Source organism: Ochotona curzoniae, unplaced genomic scaffold (assembly GCF_017591425.1).
Source record: "Ochotona curzoniae isolate NIBS_2020 unplaced genomic scaffold, NIBS_Ocur_1.0 contig_430, whole genome shotgun sequence".
NCBI lineage: Eukaryota > Metazoa > Chordata > Mammalia > Lagomorpha > Ochotonidae > Ochotona > Ochotona curzoniae.
Window position 1 is genome coordinate 11,490,556 of NW_024466219.1, and position 21,406 is coordinate 11,511,961.

General features: G+C 45.6%; 1 protein-coding gene across 2 annotated transcripts; it reads right to left on the minus strand.

Annotated features, from left to right (window-relative positions):
• Positions 1–11,850: 11,850 nt before the first annotated feature.
• Positions 11,851–19,610, minus strand: ZNF281 (zinc finger protein 281). Of its 2 annotated transcripts, XM_040985414.1 has the most exons (3): positions 19,533–19,610; positions 19,183–19,339; positions 11,851–19,074 (listed from the first exon to the last, which is right to left on the minus strand). In XM_040985414.1, exons 2-3 carry the CDS (start codon positions 19,319–19,321, stop codon positions 16,589–16,591), a joined length of 2,625 nt encoding a protein of 874 aa, XP_040841348.1. In that variant the 5' UTR covers positions 19,322–19,339; positions 19,533–19,610; the 3' UTR covers positions 11,851–16,588. The 2 variants fall into 2 exon arrangements, with proteins under 2 accessions (XP_040841348.1, XP_040841347.1); XM_040985413.1 differs by having other exon boundaries at positions 11,851–19,339.
• Positions 19,611–21,406: the final 1,796 nt, after the last annotated feature.

Consider the following 21,406-nt stretch of genomic DNA (forward strand, 5'->3'; position numbering starts at 1 on the left):
AATAAATAAATCTGAAAAAGAAGTAGCCAAACTTGCTGGTTCACTCCCCAAGTGGCCACAACTGCCGGAGCTGAGCCATTCCGAAGCCAGGGGCTTCTTCTGGGTCTCCCATGCAGGTGCAGGGTCCCAAGGCCTCGGGCCATCCTCTGCTGCTTTCCCAGGCCCCCAGGCAGGGAGCTGGATGAGAAGTGGAGCAGCTGGGACATGAACTGGCGCCCATTTGGGATCCTGGTGCTTGAGGAAGGCGAGGATTTAGCCACTAGGATACTGCGTCAGGCCTTTTTAATTTTTTAAATAGCTTTCATTTGTAGATATATAAGTGTCATGACAGACAAATCAGAATGATATATATATAAGCAAAGGGATACCAAAAACAAGCCCACAATCCCATCACACAGATAAAACACATGGTTAATTCTGTGAGATGTTGTTCTTATGAACATATTCCCACAGAAAGAAAATAGGCATTATCTGAATTTTTAGTCTTTTTTTCTTAAAGATTTATTTTATTTTTATTGCAAAGTCAGATATACAGAGAGGAGGAGACAAAGAGAGGAAGATCTTCTGTCTGATGAGTCATTGCCCAAGTGACCACAATGGCCGGTGCTGCACTGATCCAAAGCCAGGAGCCAGGAGCTTCTTCTGGGTCTCCCACATGAATGCAGGGTCCCAAGGCTTTGGGCTGTCCTTGACTGCTTTCCCAGGCCACAAGCAGGGAGCTGGGTTGGAAACAGGGCTACCAGGATTAGAACCAGCACCCATATAGGATCTTGTTGCGCTTGAGGCAAGGACTTTAGCTGCTAGGCCACCATGCCAGGCACTAGTCATGTTTTTTTTTTTTTAAGATTTATTTATTTTTATTGGAAAATCAGATATACATATAGAAGGAGAGACAGAGAGGAAGATCTTCTATCCGATGATTCACTCCCAAAGTGGCCCCAACAACTGGAGCTACCCCCAATCCAAAGCCAGGAGCCAGGAACCTCCTCCAGGTCTCCCACGTGGGTGCAGGGTCCCAAGGCTTTGGGCCGTCCTCCACTGCTTTCCCAGGCCACAAGCAGAGAGATGGATGGGAAGTAGAGCTTCTGGGATTAGAACCAGTGCCCATATAGGATCCCGGCACATTCAGGACAAGGACTTAAGCCGCCAGGCCACTGCGCCGGGCCCCCTAGTCATGTTTTTAATTGAATAAATGTTGAGCATCTTTCCATTTCTCTAACACTGCTTTCCATGACTGCTGGCTAAAGAAGGAGAGTCACTGGACATTTACAATGTTTCCACTTCACTTCTTTAAACAGTGCTGGGGTGAAAAATCTTTGTTCATCTTTACTCCCATCCCACGGTCTTTGCATAAATAATGTCTCCAAGTTTGATCGCAGGCTCAAATGTCCAATGCATACATGAGGGCTTTTGCTACAAACTGACCTCTGGGAAGACTGCTCTAATTTAAACTACCAACTGACAGTACACGACAGTTTGGGCCACATTCCAAGAGCTGTTACGTTAAAGGTGTGTTTAACTTATGTGATGTCTTAAGTTAACATGCAGACAAAATGAACTAACTAAAGAAAAACAGCCAATGCACATAAGAAAACAACTTACGGGATAATCGCAAAAATGCAATTATAATAATGATATCTCTATCAAAATGACATTTTCCTACCCAGCAGGAAAAATGATAAATACGCTAACACTTGAGGGCAACCCAGCAGGACAAAAGCCTCAAGCATTTTCAAGCTTTTTAACCAAGTGTCTGCGTATGCGACTGATCATCATTGGGAAGAAGGAACCACAGACTGGGATTTAGCAACACTGCAACAGTCAGATTCACCGTAACAGTGAAGAATCAACAACCACCAATATTAGCACCACCGAAATAGGGTAGGATCTAAACTCTACAAAGAAACAGTTTTAAAAATAATAAAAAAAAATGGGCTCTGGTGCAATAGCATAGTGGTTAAAGTCCTCGCCTTGCATGTGCTAGGATCCTATATATGGGCGCTAATAATCCCAGCAGCCTTGCTTCCCAACCAGCTCCCTGCTTGTGGCCTGGGAAAGCAGTCGAGGACTGCCCAAAGTCTTGGGACCCTGCACCCGCGTGGGAGACCTGGAAGAGCTCTTGGTTCCTGGCTTCGGATTGGCGCAGCTCTGGCCGTTGCTGCCGCTTGGGAAGTGAATCGATGAGCAGAAGATCTTTCTCTCTCTCCTCCTCCTCTCTGTATATCTGACTTTCCAATAAATAAATAAATCTTAAAAAAAAAAAGTTAGAAGGCTGAATTTTTTTAATCTTCCAACTTCATTTTTTCGCCAATTAACTAAGTTTTGTTTCATTTGAACAGCAGAAACAGACAAGAAGATTTTCCTCTCATCTGCCCATGACAACCAGAGCTAGGTCAGACCAAAGCCAGGAGCCTAGGTCCCCACCTGGACCTCCCACACAGGTGGCAGGTAACAGGAGCCAGAGCCACCCCCTCTGCCTGCCAGGGTGTGAGGCTGGAGCTGGAAGCGGCAGGAAATGGCAGGAACTGCACCAGGGGATGCGGCGTCCAGTGGAGCAGGACCACACAGCTGGCTGCTGTCGGGATGACCACAGCACAAAATGTACAGGTCATTTCAAAAAAGCTTATGGAGGCGCGGGCATCTTGGCCAGCAGTTAAGCTTGCCACCAGGGACGAGCCACACAGCTGGGTCCCTGGGTTCAAGTACCAGCCCCGCTCCTGGGTCCAGCTTCCTGCCGACACACCATGGGAGGCACCGGGTGACGGCTCTAGGACTTGGGCTCCTGCTGCCCCTGTGGGAGACACAGCCTGCGCTCCAGCCCCAAGGCTCAGCTCCGCACAGCCCTGACCGCTGCAAGCATGGGACAGTAAGCCAGTGGGTGGAAAATCTCCATCTCTGAGCCTTTCAAGTAAAACAAATACAGAGACATTTAACATTCAAAGAAAATGCATATTACAAATAAATGAAATGTAGGCCTCAAAATGCTGTGCGCAAAAATAAATGTATCCTTTATTTTCTATAAACTTTTTAAAAGACCCTTGAACTACTGTAAATGCACATTTAGGTATATTTTTTTTTCATTCCTGTCATCCTTTTGAAATTTGACACTGGGGCCAAAGCCACAGCATGCTGGTAGATAAACACAATGCCTGAAACACTCGCATCCCATACCAGCACCAGTTCATGTCCTAGCTGCTCTGCTTCCAATTCAGCTCGCTGCTAATGGCCTGGGGAAAGCATCGGAGGATGGTCCATGTGCTTGGGTCCCTGCCACTCACGTGAGGAACCTGGATGAAGCCCCTGGCTGCTGCAGCCACCTGGAGTGTGAACGAGGGGACAGAGGGCTCTCTCTCACTCCCTTCTTCCTTCCCCTCCCCTCCATCCCTCTCTGAATTTCTATTTCTCTCTCTGGCCCTCCTGCTCTCTATAATTGACTTTAGAATAAGTCTTATAAAAAAAAGTATGACATTAGGGCCTAGTGCAATAGCCTAGTGGCTAAATCCTCACCTTGCATTGCCAAGATCCCATATGGGTGCTGGTTTGTACCCTGGCTACACATCTAGCTCTCTGCTTGTGGCTTAGGAAAGCAGTCAAGGATGGCCCAAAGCCTTGAGGACCCACACCTACATGGGAGACCAAGAAGAAGTTCCTGGCTCCTAGCTTCAAATCAGCCAGCTCCAGCCCTTGAGGCCACTGGGGGAATGAACCAGCAGACAGAAGATCTTTCCCACTGTATTGCCTTCTCTCTGTAGATCTGCCTTTCCTAAAAAAAAAAAAAAAAAAAAAAGCTAAAATTTATGACAGAGAAATATGCTAGAAAACACTCATTATATGTCAATACATCGAAATGTGAGTCCTCCACAATGAAGCAATCTTACATATAATTATGACATTATTTATACAGACATTTAAACTTTGTTTTACTAAAATCTTCAAATATACTAGTCAAATGAAATCCTTAAAAATAAAATGTTATATCCGAATAATAGTAATAAATATTGGCTTGCATTTAGAAATGTGTATGAAGTTACATTTGTTAAATTATACATTTTATGCTTGATACGCACGTACCAGACAGAATCCTTTAGTCAAACCCCACAGGAGAAGCAACACATTTTGTTTATCTAGTCAAGTGTTTTTTTAAGTTAAATGAATTAAGCAATGACGAGTTCCTGAAGAGCCAGTCATCAGAGTACAACCGCCGGCAGTGGGAAATGCTCTGTACTTCCGGTAGGGGAACTTCCGCTGTTTCCAAGTTCTCTCCAGTCTCTAGCAGGTCCTGCGTGATACACTGATGCCAACAGCTTTCTCAGTAGCTGATCATTTCCCCCAAACATTAGGATGATCTATTCTTTATTTGTATTTTCTATTTTTCCTGAAAGAATTTTGTTCTGAAAATAAAACATTTGTGGTGGGCCCGGCATGGTGGCCTAGCAGCTAAAGTCCTTGCCTCATGTGTGCCTGGATCCCATACGGGTGCCTGCTCTAATCCCGGCAGCCCTGCTTCCCACTCCACGTTTGTGGCCTGGGAAAGCAGTCGAGGATGGCCCAAAGCCTTGGGACCCTGCACCTGTGTGGGAGACACGGAAGAGCTCCTGGCTCCTGGCTTCGGATCGAGGTAGCTCCAGTTGTTGGGGCCACATGGGGAGTGAATCATCGGATGGAAGATCTTCCTCTCTGTATATCTGCCTTTCCAATAAAAATAAATAAATCTTTTTTTTATTGCATTTAATTTTATAACAACGTTTCATAGGTTCTGATGTTCCCCCTTCCCCTCCTCTTGCCCTCTTCCCAAAAATAAATAAATCTTAAAAAACAATTCATGGTATCTAAACCATTCTAATTACAAATTTCTGTTTCTAAGAAAGTTGTATATGTATTTTACCTACTTATTAATATGTACAATTATTAAGCAAGAAAGACGCTATACTAAGACAAGAGTAAAATGTTTCTTTAAACTGTTAGGTTTGAAGACAACAAAATGAGGGAAGTGGTAATATTGTAAATCCACTCCTGCAGTGAGCATCGCAGAGCACAGGCCCCGGCCAGCGGGCCCTGGGGAAGCACAGGCCCCGGCCAGCGGGCCCTGGGGAAGCCCGGGCGGCCTGGGCACGGCTGGCCTGCTGACTCACACAGCTGCCACGGCGCTCTGCACTGACAGGAGCCCTCGGCCCAGGCGCTGTGCACCAAGTGCCACTCGGGAGGTGAGGAAACCCAGCTTCCGCCCGAGGCCAGAGGCGAACTTTTAAATGTGGCTTGGCCACCAGGCTTGCTATCTGAGTCTTTCTGTAACGCCAGAACCAGCGGAGGAAGGAGACACAGGCGAGCAGTGGAGTTATAACCAAAGCCAACCCCCCCACCACTCCAGTTCTCTAGCGCAACCTCGCAAAGGACAGACACTTCCCCTGAGCCCACAACAGGAAAACACACAGCAGAACGTGGCAGTGACATGTGCACTGTGACGTAACGGGAGTCGGCATTGCCACAGCGAGTCTTCATTAGTCCTCATGACTGGGTGTCAGCGCCCTAAGTGGAACCCTCCCACCCTACATTCACTCTCTCACCCTTTGGGAAGCCCCACTTGAATGGGCAGGTGTGTAAAGCCCGGTTTTCCTTCCTCCCCATCCTTGGTCACATGTTATGCACCCAGCCCCCCCACTGGCATTTAAGCGTACTCTATTGTGTCGCCTTTACACCTCTACCACTTGCAGTAGCGCCTGACATCTAGTATTAGGTGCTCAGACTGCTGCTTATAAAACTCAAGCAATGACATCTGCATTCTGCCGCTCTGCTACGAGAAAGAAAGGCCAAGCCAGGGCAGTGCTGCTGTGGCTGCCATGGCCTACGGAGCCGCCACATGCAGACGCCACAGCCACAGGCCAGTGGCTGCCACTCCTAAGGGCTGCTGCACCTGCACAGCGAGGCCCGAGACAGGCAGAGGGTGTCAGGGCGCGATCTGATGAATCAGGGCTGCAGAGCACCCATCTGACGAGCTGTGTGAGAAGCGATGCCCTCACTCCTGTTACCGTCCTAGGACTGATGGAATACCTTATGAGTGCAAGAATGCAACACTGCGTTCTAAACAATCTTACACTGGGGTTGGCATTGTGGTGCAGCAGGGGGAGCTCCTTCGTGCTGCCAGGCTCCCTGGCCACAGTGCCTACCAGAGTCTGGTTTGAGACCTGGTTTCTCTGCTCCCAATCCAGCTCCCTGCTTAAGGGCCCGGGACACCCAGATGGAATTCTGGGCTCCTGGATTCTGCTGGGCCCAGCCTGTCACTGCAGCCATCCGGGGAGTGAATGAGCTCAGGCTCTCCCTGGCTGTCCCCCTGCCTGTCCATTTGCTGCTTCAGGAATCCACCACGGTCTCCCACGTGCGTGGCAGGGCCCAAGTACATCAACTCCTACTTTCCAATTTCGGTAACTAGCCTGGAAGAGGACCAACCACGACTGGAACCAGTGCTCGGATGCAACACCACCATCACAGGCAACAGCTTAACTTGCTGCACGACACTGGCCCTATTCTTACAATTTATATAGTGCCTTTTCATAATGCAATAATCATGCAGAAACATTTTAGCTTCACTTAGGAAGTAATATATTGAACAAATATTAAAATATTTAACTTGCTATTCCAAAAGAGCAAACTCACAACGAACGAACTAGGTGTCAATGGATTACCAGAAGTGCCCTTCCCACACCCTGTTTCACCATTACTTACAGTACACAAATACAAGCTGTGAGCTTGGCAGCTGGCTGGCTATGAACAGCTGAAATTTATCTGATCGAAAGAAGCTAAAAAGAACCCAGCTTAATGGGTAAACCCTTTCCGTACACACCCAGGATCCCATAAGGGCATTGGCTGGTGTCCCAGCTGTTCCACTTCCCATCCAGCTCCCTGCTTGTGTCCTGGGAAAGCAGTCAAGGACGGCCCAAAGCCTTGGGACCCTGCACCCGCGGGGGAAGAAGCTCTTGGCTCCAGATGGGCTTAGCTCCAGCTGTTGGGGCCACTCAGGGAGTGAATCAGCAGTCAGATCTGTCTCTCCTTCCTCTCCTTCTACCTGTAAATTTGCCTTACACACACACACACACAAATAGAGGAAGGAATATAGTCCAAGTTCAAAATCAGGTGGTTTCAACTTGAATAACACAACTGGGACCAACATCCAGGGGAGCCCTGGGCATCATTAATGTCCATCTTACAAACTGCATTTACTTGAAGGAGTGTCTGGCGACAGTGAAAGGATCCATTCATTTCTAGTACAAAGGTAAATTTTAAATCAGCTCAGCAAAGTGAAACTACAAGAGTGTCAAAACATCTAATTTCTAATCTAAGAAATCTAATTTCGAGTCTAAAACATGTCTATTTCTAATCTAAGATCAAGTGATGCTGTTAGCCTAAAGGAAAACACGGGGAAATTGGGCCTGGGCCGATGCTGTAGCCACCTGGAGGGATGGCGTTCCCCATCAGCGACCCCATCCTGGATCCTGCCTTCCAGCCAAGGCCACCCAGAGCAGCAGCAGGCAGTGGCCAGGGCTCAGACACAGGTGCCTGCTACCACGTGGGCTACCTGGCTCGAGCCTCAGCCTCCTGCCTCTAGTCAGGCCCAGCCTTGTGTCCTGCGGGCAGCTGGAGAGTGAAGCAGTAGATGGAAGATCTCTCTCAAACACAAACATTTTTAAAAACTTAAGATTCATTTACAAATTCCAGCTATAAAGACTCCTACTATTCTAATGGCTTTAGAGGGACTGGTAGAAACCAATGAAATTTTCATCTATTCTAGTTAAACAATAATCCACATCACATGTTTATAAGGTAATTACTTCATTTTTAACAACTTACAAAGGATTGCTAAACATAGTTATTCAACTCAAATGAAAATTTTCCTTTTCCAAAACAGCATTTCTTATATTTTATCATAAATCTCAAACAACTCCTGCCATCCAATATTGGTAGCCTCTTAAAAGTTCTGAAGTGACAGGCTCGGCGGCATGGCCTAGCAGCTAAAGCCCTCAGCTTGCACACCCCGGGATCCCATATGGGCACCGGTTCTAATCCTGGCAGCTCCACTTCCCACCCAGCTCCCTGCTTGTGGCCTGGGAAAGCAGTTGAGGAAAGCCTTGGGACCCTGCAATATCCGGAAGAAGTTCCTGGCTCCTGGCTTTGGCTCCGCATAGCATCGGTTATTGTTGCACACACTTGGGGAGTGAATCATCGGACGGAAGATCTTCCTCTCTGTCTCTCCTCCTCTCTGTATATCTAACTTTCCAATAAATACATAAATCTTTAAAAAAAAAAGTTTTGAAGTGACTATTTTTGAAACGTAGGGAGAAAAACCCTACAAAGAATTTTAAAAATACTGTTTTGTCAACCCCAATTTCTAGGCAGTTTTCTTTAAAAAAAAAAAAAGGCGGGGGGGTAGTGGACTTTTAAAAGAAGGCAGACAAGAGAAAGAGATCTTCCATCTGCTAGTTCACTCCTCATATGGCCGCTACCACTGGCCAGGGCCAGGAGGGGCCAGGAGGGGCCAGGAGCTGCACGGCGGAACTCCAGGGCTGAATCAGTCTGTGGCATAGAGCACTGCAGGCAGCCATAATGCCGGCCTAGCAATGAGCTGCTAAAGCAAATCAAGTCAGGTTCAGACAGTGGTCTGCTTCCTGCTGACAGGCTAAGCTGCTTTCTTGCCAATTTGAACAGCTCCAAACAGGTCGGTCACATCCACCGGCTGCCCTTTCTAGTTTTCCATCTGAAAAATAAACTTCTTGATCTACGTGTATATGTATATATGCACATACTATGTATTTCAGAATTTTTATTTTACATATTTTTAATACAGAACAAGTACAGGAAAGGAGCACAATCTTGAATAACTATAAATTTAAAATTCAAAATTACATATACATGGCTTAGAAACGAAATCACTAACTGAATTATGATAGGCATTTCAACATATATTTTAAATTTCTGCTCTCACATTCAGCTGTTAAGATTCCAAGTTATATTTCTGTACAGAACATTCTTAACAAATAGTACTTTCAGATTGTTGAAAATGTTTTTGTGTTTTAGTTCCAGATGGGAATATTGGTTCAGATGTGCAAATGACTAAATAGGATACAGTATGATCATTCCTTATCATAAAATGCACACTTTCCATTTAGAAATTAGAAAAATAATTTCCATCATTAAAAATCATGAGAAGCTCTGAAATTATTTCATAATTATGCAAAATTAATTCTGTAAACTTTACTTGCTTGAATTTAAGACTTCAATTACATATGCAGATGGGCTGACAAGATTTAAAGGCCAAAAATGTTTTCTTGTCATTCTTTAGCACTCAGGGTTTCACTAACAATGAAAGTGTAATTTTTTATTCTGTATCACAAGTCATCTGTTTAGGATGCTCTTTTTTTTTAAACTTAAAATATTCTATGTTCAATTATAGCAAGTCAAAATTCAAGTTTCAATAGGAAAAAGCGTTAAGGGTTTATCAGAGAGGAACTCCTAAGCCTGGCTTCCTTTGCCTCTGAGGCTCAGCCCGCTCTCTGTGCTAGAATATGCACACCATCAACGAAAAACCCACTGTCCCTGACTCCTTCCCAAACTTCAGTTGGTTCTAGGTTTATTAAGAACGTAAAGGCACAGTGAAAAACCATCACATTCTATTAATTCTATCAATCTTCCCAAATCTCATTTTAATTTTGCTGTGAAATGCATTGCCGTGATAAGCCAGCAGAAACCCAAGGGAGGGACCCCCGTGGTCAGATGAGCACCAGGTTTCCCAAATGCTTCTAATCGGAACCTTTGCAGTCTTGTAACCAGAAGACCACGGCAGTCATGACCATCCATTTCTTTGCTCTTTCAGTCTCTCCCTTCTTACACAAGTGTCCTTCCTTCCCTTTCAGAGACAAATCTGTCACAACAGCTTTAAACATCCAAAGGTTTTACTATGACTTCAGAAAACCTCTAACAATCTATTAGTCTTTTTTTTTTTTTTAACTTACAAAAACTTAGAGGCAGGAACAGGTAGGTGTTTAACCAAGTCCTATCTCTGAGTTCCTCGGTTTCATTTCAGACTGACTCTCAACCTGGATTAGTTCCTGACCGAGCCCAGCTCGGTCCTGGCCATCGTGAGCGAGCGTTTAGGAAGTGATCCTGCAGGGGGGGAGCCCTCTCTTTCTGCTTCTCAAATAAATAAAAATTAAAGCAACAGCAAACAACTTCCCACTAAGAGGCTACTTACAAAGTCAAGAGTATAATAGTTTCAGATTACCCTTGCAAATTTTCTAAATCAAGTCTTGAAGAGATCAAATTTCCATTGTAAGAACTCCAACAAAGCAAAAAAAAAAAAAAAAAAAAAGCAACCAACCCATACACTCAAAAGTTGAGTGAGCATACAAATATGTAAGGCATCTTAGTGGACCTTATAAAAAAAAAATTAAACATTTACGACTTCAGCTGCTGTTTTCCAAGTCTAAGAGTAAAATTATCTGATAATTTAGCCTACAAACATAATCCTTAACATATTAACACTTTCACGATGTTCACTAAAAATCTACTTAAAAGTAGAAAGCAGTAAGTATCCTAATTGTAAAAAGGTTTTAATGCATTTACATTAAATGCATTACAGTGCTAATGAACCTTGTTATCCAGTGTATATGTGAGTAAAATGTAAAATGTACACCTTGCATCTATACACTTCATTTCATAATGTGTATCGTGAAAATGTGTATAACCCACTTGCAAAGCAAAAACTTCAGGTCTCACTGCAGCCCGCCTCCACTCCACCCTGAGCGTGCTGCCCTGGCCCATGAAGACACTGCAGGCATCAGAAACTCTGCAGTTCCAACCACTCACCTCACCAGGGCCTGGGCTGTCTATTCAAGCCGACCCACAATGGTCTGCATTTACAGTGCTCATTATCCTCCAGAAAAGAAGGAACTGTCTTTCAAATGTTTGCACTTGGCTTCCTTGTAGGAAGAGCTTAGTTTATGTACAACCAAACACAAATTACATGGCTGATGTTGTCATTCAATTTTGCAATTCACATTGTAAAAAGTTAATCTGATAATCTCCACATTTAAAAAAAAAATTCTCAAATTCAATAATGAAGCTTTAGTTCTCCCAATAGATATGTATAAACCCAAGATTCTTATCTGATGCAAAATAAATAAATGAGCAATCATTTTTCAAGACAGAGCTAAAATGAAGGATTCCCAACATTTTACAATCACATTTTTTCCAAGTTACATCACAACATTCTGTTTTGCATGGTACTCATTCCTCTGTCAGTGGGTAGAGGACGTGGATTCAGAGTTCTTCAGCCCTAAACGCCAGGCCTATTTATTTGATTATATGTAACAATAACTTTGTTTTGGTAGGAACAAAATTAAAACTCTTATTAACCAACAGAAATTTTGTGACTTTAGGAATTTCTGAAGAAAAATTCCAATATATAAACACAAAGATTAGCCATCTTCTCCCTAGATTGGGAATGTAAACACAAGTTCACCACACTTGTCTGTTAAGAGTTATTTATTAATTGCTCCACAATAGTACTAAAGTTCATAACAAACCAAAAGTACCAAAATAAGTCTGAACTGGAAGAACGACAAAATAAGAACAGTATTTTCCGACCAAAGACCTCCTTTACCCTTTAGTTATTTAAATTCTCCAGGGTCACTATAAACATTGGGATAAATTCTACATTCCTTATTTTCCAGTAGAGCCTATTCCTCATTCTACTGTTACACCTCCCTTACCTCCCCTAACGTTCAACCACTGCCCATTATTCTTTTGTTCTCTTAAAAACACAGGGAACACATTTTCCCCTTCGGATTTTATGGCCCGAGCCATTATATTTTTCTCCAGCTGTTTACAACTTCTCCAGCGATACCTATTTCAACACATACCATGCTTTGTAAGGCTTATCTCACCCAGGACATTTCAACCTAGTTAGTCACACTCCGGCAGTAAGTACAGTGTAAACGTTACTAAGAACTCCATGGTACTCACTCCTCGAAGGGAAAAACACGTGCGTGCCTGTGGGTTTCTTTCCACTTTTGCCAATACTTACTTGGGAAGCTACTTCTATGCAACCAAAAAGATTTGATTGCAAAGTACTTGATTGTAATTATTGAACATCATTAGCATGTTATTTTTTTTTGTATTGGTGTTGACAGAAAATACCAGCAGCTGTCCCACCTGGCATCTATTTGTATGGCATCAGACAGGTGAAGGAATAAAAATTCTTTTCAACTGACTGGCCCAGCTCACCATGAAGCTTTCTGGCTTCATATAACCTAAACATATTCCATAAATGCTAAGTAATCAAATTGCAGATAAAACTTAAAAGTAATCCTAACATGCGGTGACTTTTAGTTTAGGCATTAACTGAAAATCACAGTATTCAGCTAGTCTTCTGAGGTGGGGATTCTTAACGTCAACAGGCACAACTCTGTTTCAGAATTGGGGTGGGGGAGGTGTTGTGAGCACACAGGCTGGCCTGTCGACTTTCCCTAGCACAACTAGAGGCATAAGGGCATCCACCTTATCTGGCAGGCAGTGAGCGCGGGAGTCATCAAAAACCTACACAAAATCAAACTGATCACATTCAAATCATTGGAGTCAGTACTTTTTAAAAAAAGCAAAACAAATACAAAGACAGTGGAAATAATCTTAATGTATACATCCTCTTTACGGCAATAATCTCTACCAGCTATCAGCAGCCTCAGGACTTCTTTATGATTCTTTTCAAGATAACAGAAATCCAAGATGCTATGTTTATGCTAATCTTCATTTTAAATAAGTTATTAGGGATAAAAAATATTAACAAGCAGAACATAACAATTTCTCTCAAAGTCTATCAAGAACTCTTATCATTTCACAAAGGATACAGGCCGACTGGTGACCCACCAGACTTGCCTTAAATACCAGGAGAGATTTCGCAACAAAAATACTCATGGGCCATTACTGACATAACCTCAACACAGTATGATAGATCATATCACAACACTAATGTGTATCACACTCAAAAAACACAACACTGAAGTATCAAAGAAAACATGAAGAACATGAACCTCAGCAAACGACAGTCCTGTTCTGAAAACGGAACTTCTTGAAGGATGTTCTACTGAATGAGACTCGATCAAGCTGCAGGCTAACCATGTCCAATGCACCACAGGCCAAGATGCTCAAGCTATCCCCTGGTTCACACCTAAGCACGATGACGACAAACAGCTATCATCAAACCAAATACCGGGAATGAACAAAAACCTCTGTCTCTCGCCTCATCAGTGTAACACGGAAACCTGAATCTGAGGTATATATTTGTATCACTCTTCACAATTTTAAAGACAATGTAAACAATTTTTACACAGATTTTTCTTGTTCCTCTCATCACTGTTAGGACATCCACTTAATCAGGCAGGCAAGAGTGATGAGAACTGAGCTCAGGTCAGTTACCTCACAAACCAGTGACCAATAATCACTTGAACCTACAGTAACAGTAACACAACAAAAATCCTAATATTTGCTTTCTACTCCATAACCTAACAACTTAAAAGTAAAAACTTTTCACTTAAAAATGTCCTATTTGGATACCTATAGTACACAAAAGAAAGGTATGTAGATGGGTTAGGAAATTAATGTTAGGAATAATCCAGAAGAAACAAATCACCCACGTGGGGCAATCATGGCAGACTCAGAATCAGTGTGAGAAAATGACAAAAATCTCAGGAATAACCTTAGTGAAGAGAACGCAGTTTCGTCATCAGATGGACCTTCAGTAGATGTTTCTACACAGAATGTGTGCTTACACTCCATGCAAATCGCTCATCTTAGAATACCATCATCCACAACTGAGTGCAAAGCCTCTAAGACATTCTCCATCCTTCCATATTTTTATTCCTCATCCCTCAATACTTGCAGCCACTAAATTCTAAAGCACATTTTCCCCCAAGATCTTGGACATCTGCAAAAGTTAACAACACCCACCAGCTTTTAAACACATGTTCTGCATCGCTAATATTAACATCCTTTTAGCTCTTCAACAACCACACTTTCAATTTCTTAAAAGCAATGTTTACTATGACTTCACAATACTTTTTTTTCATACTACAAAAGGGCTCAAGGCCATTTTTACCTATATCATACTGTCATTTCACTTCTATCTTTCGATGCAAAAAAAAAGATTGCACCTAGAACCCAAAACTTCAATACATCATCTCTCTGGAATAACAGGAAGACTCACCCATTTCAGTAAAACATGTTTCGGATTTATATATTAAATTTAATTCTCCCGTACCATTGTGTGCTGCAAAACACAAAGCATTCAACCTACTTTCAAATGAAGCAAGCCTAGAAACATAAAATACTTAAATGTAAAATACACAATAAAAGCACAAGCTCCTGAACCACTGGTTTTTTCAGTAATGCCAGTGTTTTACGTAGGCCACAGAAAACTCCAAAAACCCGTGACTGGATGACATTAAGTGATATATCCTTTCTTCAATTTTGTGATTAACAGGACTTTTATTGGTAGTAAACTAGAGCAAACAATCAGAATAATACATATGCAGTATTCAGTACACACAATAAAAGTTAAAGAAATTCAAAACCTTTATGAAACAAAAAACTGGAGAAAAATCATACAGCTTAGAGATACAGTGGAAAAGGTCCTCGTCATCCTTTGTACTCTGTACCCAACAGAACTTACCACACTTACCAAAATAATACAGACTTTTTAGTACTGAGTGGTATTTAAGAGGATTAAACACATTTTCTAAGAATCTTGCAAAGATCCTTCAGCTGTTAAAGCTAAAGGGAAGAAAGTGGGGAAAGGAAATTAACTAGTATTTTGTAACCATTTTTTTTAATAATTTCTTATTTTCCAAACACTGCTTTTATAACAGAAGTGTTTTACACTTGCACAATATTAATTACTTTATTATACATGGAAGCCTGTGGTAGGCTGATTACACAATAAGACTGCAAACAACCAGTGGCACTTTTCTGACGTCAGAAGAGTACATAAGACTGAAACATCACCAAAAGTACATAAAAAACTCATCAGCATAAACATCAAAGTACATTAAAAATATATAATCAAGAAAAATACAATTGCTAAAAAGTGGTTTAGAGCAGAGCCACTGCCAATATCAGTAGCTTCCAATGGCAATAAGCGTTTGCAGTGAGTTCTGATGACAAGATCCCTGTACAATACTGACGGACGCACCCTTTCCCCATGGACGTTCAAGGCTGCAATTTCACAAAGAGGTTCTGATGTCATCACTACATACAAAGATGTCGTTCTGATGTCACTACTACGTTCATCCCTCACATGAGCTACATTACCAGCTGGGCTTGCAATCTCCTTAGTACCTGTAGCTCCAGGTACATAGGGCTCTACTACACATGGAAATCAGCATGTGGCTTTTTGAAGACACACACAAAAAAGGTGGGTGTTAGGGATGCTTATTCTATTTGTTTAGTATTTGGATGCCATGAGGCATATGTAAAAGGCATAATCGATTATCTATTGGAATGTAAGTCATTTTAAAACTGAAACTGTCCAGACAGGGAGAAGCGGGGAGAAGGAAGGTCCAGAACTCTTAGGAACAGAGTTGAGGAACGAGAACACCAGCGGACGTGAGGGTGGACAGGTAACAGCACAGAGAACGTCTCAGGCCACGTGTAATAAATAATGCAGACCCCACATCTCAGCATACCATGCAATTCCAACTCTGGAGCTGCCACTGGAACCAACCGCCCCAGCCTCGGAGCAGTAGAATCACTTCATGGAATTACAGCCTTGTTACAGTTAGCGTCAACACAGGGTGCTTTTTTTTTTTCTCTTCTCTTATTAAAGCTATCATTCCAGGCTTTGATCAAAGATCCAAGAATATTTGTTCTACCAGGCTGGAATGAATGTGGTTTGGAAGTTCAGAGTACATTTCAAAGCTGCAACAAAATATAGGTAGCCAACAATCTCAGAACTTTGGATCAGCCCAGATGGAGACAGCGATTTGAAATGTTTTTTTTTATAAATCCCTTACTTAAATGATGAAATGTCTAACATTTCGGCCCAGACAGAGCAATCTGAAATGTTTTCGATCCCTTACTTAAAAGATGAAATGTATATCACACTATCTGTAAGGTGGATATTCCATTACAGCGATAACGTACAGAGTTCCCATGCGTTATTACTTTCCTGAGAGTAAAGCAATTAGAATAACCTTAATCCTAGCAACAAAGATTTTTTTGTTTGTTTTTCCTTTTAAGCTTTTTGTAGTTTTTTGTTTTTGCGTTTAAAACTTTTGGGCTATTCCCTGACAACCTATACATGTAAATTTGATTGCTAAACATTGTCACTTTGAATGTCAAACTATTTTTAATCTATTGATTTTGATTAAAAATCATAATACAAACAGAGCTAAAATCACACTAACAAAATAAACTAAATATGAAAAGTTGCATTGAAAGGGCATTACATTATTCTTAATAGGATCGTGTAGAAACATTCCAATGGCAGTGTTCTCAAAATAAAACAAAATTCCATTCAAGGCCCCCCGGCCTGGCCGCCTGCTGGACCTTACCTGTAACTCTGGCTGGTGGGCGTCTTTACTCGTGTACTACATGGCTCACTCACATCAGACATCATATTTGTATACCCTGAGAAATCTGACACCGAGGTCCTGCCCCTATGGTCCACTTCTCCATTAGAGTTAGTGACAAAGGTCATTGGCACCCTGCTGCCCGACTTAAACTGAGAACCGAACGCTTGTGCAAAGTTCTCGATCTGGTACGTTGTTCTAGGCTCTACGTCTTTCTGAGGATCGATCTGGCTAGCTAACTCCTGAGATGGGATCGGAAAGCTCGTGGAGGACTCCAAGTTTTTCTGTTGTTCCTTCTGGCTGGTCAGTTTCTGAGATGAGGACTGGAAGGCTGATGAAGTCTCTAAATTCTTCTGAGAATCTATCAGGTCGTCCAGCTCCTGGGAAGGGGTCAGCTGCTGATGGGCAGCGTCCAGAGCAGACAGGTAAAGACCTGGCTGGGATCCAAACAACATCCCAAAAGGAGGCTTTGGCAATGAGGATGGCAACACTGAGGTAACAGACTGGCCGAAACCACACTCCAACGGAGACGTAGTGTATATCTGTTTCTCTGGAAATAAAGTGTGGTTGTGGAGAGGTGAGGACAAACTGACAAACTGGAAACCGTGCCCGAGGGTAAAACCTGCATTCGTGGATTTCTCAAAAGCCTGCTGGAGGTATTTGGAGTATTCTTGCAACATGCTTGCTTTGTCATTTGAAGAAGTTTGGGTGCTTGGGCTCAAATTCTCTTCTTGAACCAGTTCCGAATGTTCTCCCGAGGTGTGCAAGCCCACTCGCGGCTCTGCCATGTCGAAAGGATCCTCCTTCTGGCTTTCGGATTTGTTGGAATACTGATCCAAAATACTCTGGAGGACCTCATCGGGAATGCCGGACTTGTCGTGACAAGACTTGATTTCAGCGTTGAGTGCTGAGGAGTCAATGAGTGACAATGGCGCCTCATTGTCCAAGACGCTGACCCCCGCGGCCTGAATGACCGACTGCTGGGAGACCATGTGGCCCACGTTGATAGAGAAGGCACTGTTGCTGCTGGCAGTTGGCAAGTATCTTCTTTTCTTGGAAAACTGCATGGCATCATCATAATTACTACTGATCTGCCCTTGCTTGCCACCTGCACTCTGGAGGAGACCGATGCTCTCCACGCTGCTATTGGACACGACGCCGAGCGAGCCACCGGGCTTCCCCGACAGGGCCTTCTGACCCACCAGGTCTGGCAGCGGGGACACGAAGTTCAGGTAGTTTTTGTCCGTACTCTTCCTGCTGCCCTTCTTGAAGATCAGCTTTGGCACCCTTTTCTGCAGCTCGTCTATGCCAGTGCCCATGAGACCACCGCTGGAAGACACGCTGGGCATCTCGACCGTGTAACTCGGCATGTGTATACTGTTTGAAACTTGCGACTCGTTGGCTTTCCCGGTCTTGTGTTCCTTGTTTTCGATCGCTATGCTTTTCGACTTCGCTTTCCTCCTCGAAGAACTGGAGTTTCCCTGAGACAACACAGCCAGGCTGCCCACGCCGCCGCTGTGGTTGGATGCCCCAGGTTCTGCACCAGCGGCTCCTTTAGCCATGGCTTCCCCACAGGTGCGCCTGTGCTTCAACAACCTATCAGTCCTTGAAAAATACTGTTGGCAGGTGTCACATTTATATGGCTTTTCTCCGCTATGCGTCCTCTTGTGTCTCTCCATGTGGTACTTCTGGATGAACTTCATGCTGCACTGGTCGCACCCAAAGGGCTTCTCCCGACTGTGGATTTTCTCGTGCCTCTGCAGGAGGTATTTCTGAATGAAGCCCATGCTGCACTGGCTGCACTGGAACGGCCTCTCTCCCGTGTGAATGAGAACGTGTCTTCGCAGGTGATAGGAGCTCCGGAAAGCAGCGCTGCAGTGGTCACAGATATGAGGTTTCTGACTGGGGCAGAGGACAGCACTTTCTCCATCTCCGACCAAAGAAGGTTTGGAAGATGCGCTTGGCTTCCTCTTGGCTTTAATTCCCTGAGATTCTGGCTTTGGCCTCTTCGCCTTTTTGACGTTCGCGTCCTGCTTTGGCTCCTGGCTGCCATGGTGGTCTTCGGTCCTGCTGCTGCCGCCGCCGCCGCCACTGCTGCTGCTGAGTAACACGTCGCGGTGGTGCTGGCCTGGCTGCTGCTGCTGCTGCTGCTGCTGCTGGACGTGCTGGTGGAGAATGCTGAGGTCCTGGATCACGCCGTGGCTCCCCCCTTCCCCGCCTCCGAGGCCCGGCGAGCGCTCTTCGGCCCCAGCGAACAGCCCCCCGTAGTGGTGGTGGTGATGGTGGTGGTGGGACTGCGGCTGCGGCTCGTCGGGGTCCGCGGGCTTCTCCTGCTTGATGCTAACCAGAGACTGCAAGAAGCCCCAGGAGGTCCTCTGCGGGGGGAAGGCCGCGGCGGACGCCGCCGGCTCCTTCTTGAAAGTCATGTCCGGGGCTGGCGGAGGGGGGGGCTCGGCGGCCGGGGCTGCGGAGGTAGAGGAGGACAACACGCACGGCGGGGGAGGGGCGGCCGAGCCGGCCGGCCGGGTGAAGCTGGTGACCGGGGGCAGCCGGTGGTTGAACATAACCATACCCTGGGGAAAGGTGGGCTCCATGTCCGCTCGCCGGCCGCCGCCGCCGCCGCCGCCGCCGCCGCTGCCGCCGCCGGAGCCGCTACCACCGCTACTGCCGGTCCCACCGCCGCCACTCAGGAGCCCACTGCCGATTTTCATGCCCCGGAGGAGGCCTGGCTGAGGAGAGGGCAGAGGGAGGACGCGGGGTGGGACCGGGCCCCGGGCCGGGACCACCGCAGCGCCCAGGACCCCGCCGCGCCGCCGCCCCGACCGCAGCGCGCCCAGCACCCCGCTCTCCCGGCCCGGCCGCCTCGGGCGCCGGCGCGCCGCGGCCCGGCCACTCGCCCCCGGACCCACCCGCCACACTTACGGGTCCTGCCGCCGCCGCAGCCGCCGTCGCCTCCAGTTAATAAAAATAACGCCGTCCTCTCCACAATGGAATTAAAAGCCTCCCCGGGACTGCGCAGCCGCGGCGCGGTGTCTGCTGGGAACGCCTCGACCCGGCCAAGAGGGGAGCGCTGCCGAGTCAGGGCGCCTGCGCCGCAGCTTCCGCCCGGCCGGCCCGTCAATCACCGGGGCGGTTGGGCGGAGATGGGGCGTGCGGTGCGGGGGCCTGTTGTTGGGGGGCGGCCGTCGGCGGGGCTCCCGAGCGCGCCGGCCTGATTGGCGAGGCGCGCGGCGGGGCGGGAAGTTGGGGAGCGGGGCGGGAGACCCCGTTCTGCGGCGCGGCGTGGCAGTGTCTGCGAACCGGGGCTTGAGGACGGGATGACGTCCTGACGGAGGGCCTGCTGCTCGGGGTTTCCTTGACTTGGTCCAAATTCCAGACCCCAGCACCTGGTCGCTTAGGACCGTCCTGGCTTGCAAAGCCTTTCCTTTTCTCCCCGTGGAGGGTAGATTAGAAACACTAACCTTGCCTCGGCTTTATAGGGGGAACCCACTTGGAAACCGCAATAGAGGTACCGTTGCAAAAGAAAAAAAAAAAGTTGAGTGTCTGCCAACTTACCTGAAGGCTACCTGGAAAAAGCCAGCGTGTGTCATCCAGGCGCGGCAGGCCCGTAAAACACGCCCCCGCACACGCCTCGGCGTCGCCGGGTGCCACTTCAGTCCCCACACGCCTGTTTGCCACGTGGCATGGCTGCCCTGGCACCTGTGCACCCGGGCCCTGCCCCATCGCTGCCGGGACCCGCTCTTCCCAAGTGCAGAATCTCCAGAAACTCCACTAGAGCCCCGCCACTCCCGACAGTTTTTGCCATTAGAGGAAAATGAGAAAGTGAAATCTTGAACTCAAAACGTCCACAGCATCCAACAGGATTTGTTCTGTGCCTGCCAACGTGTGAGTGATCCTGGCTTGTCTAACCAGGCGTACTTACACACCCCACAAAGTTTTAACCAAAATTGCTGCAAGAGTGGACAGTAGTTTAATAGCAGTGTTTGCTTCAGAAGGTACCGTGTACATATTCTGGGCTTCTAACTCTCATGTTTAAACGATGACTCCTTCTCAGAGGAACCATATATATTTTTTACCAACACTGTGGACCTCTCTGAGCCTGCCTGAAAAAAAAAAAAAAAACCTTACGTGTGTATGGAATGAGCATGTTGAGGTCAGAGCTAGTTGCACCTTTCTAAGCCCATGCTGCCGGAGAGAAGCCTGCAGCCACTTAAACTCGGAAAACTGTCGAGCATGGCGGCATGTTAAAGACGGAGAATCCGGAACAACTTAAGGCAGTTGTAAAATATTAGTCATTGCCCGTGAGAAATGATGCTGTCCCTGGATTGAGAGCGTCCGCGGTTCTTGGGAAGCTGGGATGCGTATAAGCCAGTCCAAGCATGAAGGGCAGTGGGACACTCGGATGGAAGGCCAACTTTGTTCCTCAGTTATCAAGATAAGAAACCTGTCATTTCTCTCATTCACTCTGTCAGCCAACTTACCTGCGTGTTGTACACCCCATATATCAGGGAGATGGAGAGACCCTGCGGAAGAAAACGGAGGGGGAGAGCTGTTAACGCCCATCATTTCAGCAGCAGGGAGGCCTGAAATCAACTTTCCTAGGAACAGACAAAAGAAGACACACTTCATCAAGGTCAATTTCTTTTCCTATTTTTCAACATTAGAAGCTGTACCTTGAGCATCCATGTGATAACTTACAGTGGCTCTGCTTTCTAATTCTTTACAAAACAAAAATAACATCCCAAGTACAATAGCATTTTAATTAGGAAAATCAGTAAAGCAGTCCCTATGGGATA